This window comes from Sinocyclocheilus anshuiensis, unplaced genomic scaffold (genome assembly GCF_001515605.1).
Source record: "Sinocyclocheilus anshuiensis isolate Anshui unplaced genomic scaffold, SAMN03320099.WGS_v1.1 scaffold8, whole genome shotgun sequence".
Taxonomy (NCBI): Eukaryota; Metazoa; Chordata; class Actinopteri; order Cypriniformes; family Cyprinidae; genus Sinocyclocheilus; species Sinocyclocheilus anshuiensis.
The window spans coordinates 38,923-44,337 of NW_015558559.1; the positions used below are offsets into that span (position 1 = coordinate 38,923).

Below are 5,415 nucleotides of genomic sequence, written 5' to 3' on the forward strand. Positions count from 1 at the left end.
AAGTTCGGTCCTAGAGAGCCGCAGTCCTGCAGAGTTCAGCTCCAACCCTAATCAAACACCTGAACCAACTAATTAGGATCTGAAGGAGCACTTGATAATTACAGACAGGTGTGTTTGATCAGGGTTGGAACTGAACTCTGCAGGAAGGTAGATCTCCAGCACCAGGGTTGGGCACCCCAAAAAGGTGGGGGAAAATGTATGCAGTTTTGCACAAATGCATGAATGGTGTTATTGTTCACTTAATCACTTCACACTGAAGACTAGAGTAAAGATGCTGAAAATACAGCGTTGCCACCACAGGAATAATCTACACTTTATTAAAATAAACTGTTATTTTACATTGTAATAATATTACTCTTTTTTTTTACTGTATTTTTGCTGAAATGCAGCCTTTATGAGTATGAGACTTCTTTAAAAACATTAAAAAATCTTACTGATCCTATATCAGAGTGTACTGATCAGATATTTGCAAAAAAATAAATATTAAAATTATACGTTGCTTATTAAAGTAATTACTGAGTATTTTGGTGAGCCATGTCCTCGTTTGTAAGTCGCTTTGGATAAAAGCGTCTGCTAAATGACTAAATGAAATGAGTAACTTAAAATACAAGAAAAGTCAGCTTCCATACTGCAAGCGTCACAAAGCGTCTTTTTCATGAAACGTCACCACTGCCCAAGGCCTTTGCAGCAGCTGGTTGGGTTGTCAGCGTCCCCCTCATCACATTTTTGGCCTTTATGAGGTATGTTCTCCCTCTAGTTTTTTTTTTTTTAAATCCATCTATCTTAAATGGATAGTACACTAAAAAATGAAAAAATTTCATCATTTACTCACACTCAAGTTGTTACAAACTTGTAGGAGTTTCAACCAAGGGCAAACACCAACTTCCATCAGTTGCTGGGTTTCGTTGTATCTCTGTGTTAAACCCTGTTATTTTTATTTTTTATTTTTGGTGAGCCATGTAAACCAGCCTTGAGCCTTTTTAGGTTCAGAGAAGTGCATTAAGGCCTGTTCACACCAATAGAGATAACTATAATGATGACTATTAGCGTCCACACCAAAGCACAACAATGTTCTGTTTATTATAAGCACGCTACAGTTTTGTCGATTGCTGATTTAAATGCTCGAGCACTTTAAAGCAGGATGGATTCTGACTGACTGTCAACATTTTTATCATTCATTATATTAGCTGGAAAAAAATAATTCTGAAAATGGTATCAGTGATATAATAATTCTTCAGTGTCATTATCGTTATAGTTGTGGTGTGGACTTCACTATTCTCACAGAATTAGAACGATAATTAATACCTTAAAAGCCTTTAATGATATGATAAACCAGGGTTCACATTGACAAAGCATAAGTAAATATTACACACTCAGAATAATAATGGGATCAATAATTCAATCAAATGATTACTTTGCACTTAATTGGAGTAGAAGTATTGTATCTTATTGACAAATTTTTACAATAAGGGGTGAAATGCCAAAACAGTGGTCCCAACTTAAGCAACACTTAAGTTTTTTTTTATTTTATTTATTTTTTTAATAAAATTATAGATAAAATGTTTAAAATGAAGACAAAATGGACCCTTTTTGGTTGAGGCATATAGTTGTTCATAGTTAAAATGATAAACTACACCTGTGGTTCCTCTGCTAGGACATATGTGTGAACTTGAAGAGAACTGCTATCATACATCCTCTACAAATCACCCTGATACCAGTAAATTAAGGGTTTGTTGATACTTGTAGTTTGGTTCTTATGGTCCTTTTGGTCCAGACTAAAGCTAAATTTAGTCCTGCTTTGCTTAGCATTCACACTGTCATTTTTAACACCGAACTTAAAGACACAAAAGAAAAGGCATAAGGACACAGTCACAACCACAGCTTTTATGATGTATATTTTGCGAACTGAACATCCAGAACTATTGTGTACTGGTCTAAATGCACTAATATGTGTGTACAAATGATGCTATTTTTAACAGCTTGGAACTCACAAAGAGCTTATAAAATATGTAAAGTCAAATAGCACCTCTGTTGCATACATCACATCCTGGTTCGTTTAGATGTCTTTGGTCCATGTTGCATTTATATTTCAGTCAAACGGCACCAGAGTTTGGAAGCTTGTTTCATATGCACCAAAGTTCAGATGGTAGTGTTAAGATTTACTCAAATGAACTGCACTAACAGGGCAATCTCACCAGAGTTCGTTTTAATCAAACCGAAGCTGCCACGTGTAAATACACCCTAAAAGTAATTGCGAAAATGGGTCAGAAAGTAAAGCTCTGAGAATAGCTCTAGCAGCATTTGTTTTCAGAAACCACTTTTTTTTTTTTTTTTTTTTTTTTTTTTTAAGTTGTATTTACAACACTGTTCCAGAACAGTTCAACTAGGCATGGGCCGGTATGAGATTTGATGGTATGATAACCTTAAGCAAAAATATCACGGTTTCACGGTATCACGGTATTGTCGTTACAGCTCTAAAATGTGTTATTTTTAAATGACTGGGTAAATCAAAAAAAAAAAAAAAAGCAACACAGAATATTAGGAACAGTAGAATTTGTTTACTTTTTCTTTGATTTGTTTTCCTAAATCTTTATTTAACCTAAATCTGTAATTACAGTTATTTAATTTTAGTTATATAATTCATATACATAAAATTTATATCATTTCATATCATTAAGTTATATAATTTCATATACATAATTTGATTTAATAATTTGAAGCAAAAACAGAATGTTCTGTTCTGACTAGCTTTGTGAAATTATACTACATGCCTGAACGAATCAAACAGCAGAAGCTCTGAATGAGACGCAGATTCACTCTCTGACAGCAGGAGGCGCTAATGGAACACCAGATACAGTGTTTCCTTGGTTACCGCTGTAAACAAAGCAGCACTGAGCTAGGCGCTTCTGGAACACCAGATACAGTGTTTCCTTGGTTACCGCTGTAAACAAAGCAGCGCTGCGCTGAAACACTACTTTAATATGAACTATACAGAGATGAGATTAAAAGAAAATACCACGTAAACTTTTCTGAAGACTTGTTCCCCTCAGAAACAGATTCATATAAACCCCCAAATCAATATTGAGGATTTTCTTCCAATAGTTTGTGCATCATGAACAGTGAGGGATCTGCCTGCTACAGTATTTTTCTCTGTGCGTCCGTCTTCAGCGTCTCTGGCCTCTGTTAACGGCTGTTTATAGACTTCATATTTTCACATTGAGGTTGAGGTATTCGGCTAATCACAACACACTGGATAGCTGGCCAATCAGAGCACACCTCGCTTTTCAGACCGATGAGCTTTGTAAAAATCGACGCGTTTCAGAAAGGCGGGGCATAGAGGAGAAACAATAATGTACAGTATGTGGAAAATGTGTTTTTTGAACCTTAAACCGCATAAACACATTTCTTTACACCAAATACACAAAATAATGTTCTTTTTAGCAACATCATATGACCCCTTTAAGCGCATACCTTGCTGCTTGGCAAGGCTGCTAGATTATTTTGGGGTTTTACATATCAGGTTTAGGAGGCTGTGCGTATTAGATTTCCATCGATATTCTTTATGGTGGTTTGCCAAATAGGGTTAGAATGGGTCTCCAATTTGCATATTGTTAGGGCATGAATTTGAGAAGTGTAATTCTCTACCTCATCTTGTGTGCTATGAGAGCACAGCCTTGTCTTCTTTTGGTCTTTCTTGCATGCGATTTCTCTCTGTCACTCGCTCATCTTTAGCTGACCTCTCAACCCTGTTACTGCTGCCGCTGGTGCTGTTACCATCAAAACACATTTATCACCTCTGCCAACCTGCCAGCTGTCTGAGTCACTGACAGAGCCCAGGGGAGAGTTATGAGTGTTTAGATGAAACGGGATGTAGCTGTATATCAATGAAACAGCAGAGGAAAGAGCCCAGACAGCAGTGGTCTTTAAATACAGGTTATAGGAGGAGATGGACGTAGTGTATATGACATACAGTTTTGCATATTTTGCTCTAGGGCTGAATTATATAGTTAAAAGTCTGTGTGTTTGTGTGTAAAATGATGTATAAAAATGTGTAAAACCTTTAATGATTTAATGAAGTAGATATTATCAGTTATTGTTTTTTCCCCCACTTACAAAGCCAGCACAGCATAAAAGTTCAGGTGGGGAAAGATATTGCATTTAGTGAAGGAAAAAAAAAAAATTTTTGTTTGGCGTTTAAAATAATGTGCAAAATCATGATTATCAACTTTTACTTTATTTGATGTTGTCTTCAAGGATTTTCTTTCTGATACCAGCCAGTGGCTTGTCTTTGTATTATGTTTTTCCTTGTTCTTATTTTTGAAGACTTTTAACTTCTGTCTTCTCTCAGTTTCATGACCACCACATTTGTTATTGAAGCCATGGCTGCTGCCAATGCCCAGCTGCACTGGAAGAGGAGAGAACAGGAAGAGGTTAGTGACTGCATCAGTTTAATGCCAGCTCTACCCTGAACATTATGTTCTTATTCTGTCTCAGGTCATTCCCTATGAAAATTTCACTGATCATGCAAATGTTGCACATCCCACTGCAGGTAATCAAGCCAGAAAGTCAATGAAGCTTTAAACAAGACTGACCTATCAGAGAATGAAACGGGGCAATTTAGGACAGAAGTGCTAAAATAGAGCTATTATGTGTTGAAGAAAACTCACAATGAGGCCACTGCTTAGTACATTTCTAGTCTGTTTTACCAATACAAATAGAATATAGAAAACATCTCCGGCAAACAATCTTAACCTATAAAACTTTAAAAGCAAAATGTTTATATTTAATAGATGATCTCTTAAAAAGACAGTTCACCAAAAATGAAGATGTTATCATTTACGCTCCCTCATGTTGTTCCAAACCTGTATGTTATTACCTCACAAAAGAAGTTAGGCTGAATGTTCACCATACAATGAAAATCAAAGGGGATGAGTGCTGTAGAGCTCCAAAAATAACCTAAAAAGCACCATAGATGTGAAAAACTATATTCAAAGTCATCTGGTGCCATAAATTACAGATCAAACGCTAGTTCAAAATACAGTAAAAACAGTAATGTTGTTAAATATTATTACAGTTTAATATGTTTATTACTGTTTAATAAACAGTAAAATGTAATTTATTCCTGTGATGCAAAGCTGAATTTTCAGCATCATTACTCCAGTCTTCAGTGTCACACGATCCTTCAGAAATCATTCTGATATGCTGATTTCCTGCTCAGTATTGTTGAAAACATTTGTGCTGCTTAATATTTTTTGTGTAAACTGTGATACATTTCTTTCAGGATTCTTTAGTGAATAGAGAGTTCAAAAGAACAGTAATAGTAAAGACATTTATAATTCTACAAAAGATTTTTCTCAATTTAATCCACCCTTGCTAAATTAAAATATTCAATTCTTTCCAAAAAAAAAAAAAAAA

General features: G+C 35.4%; 1 protein-coding gene across 1 annotated transcript in view; it reads left to right on the forward strand.

The window, feature by feature from the left end:
* Window positions 1–534: 534 nt before the first annotated feature.
* LOC107679422 (transmembrane protein 104-like) overlaps window positions 535–5,415 on the forward strand; it is a 43,626-nt gene continuing 38,745 nt past the window's right edge. The window contains exons 1-3 of the mRNA XM_016474965.1: window positions 535–546; window positions 646–740; window positions 4,349–4,430. Of these exons, the coding sequence (XP_016330451.1) occupies window positions 535–546; window positions 646–740; window positions 4,349–4,430 (189 nt within the window). The remainder of the gene's footprint in view (window positions 547–645; window positions 741–4,348; window positions 4,431–5,415) is intronic.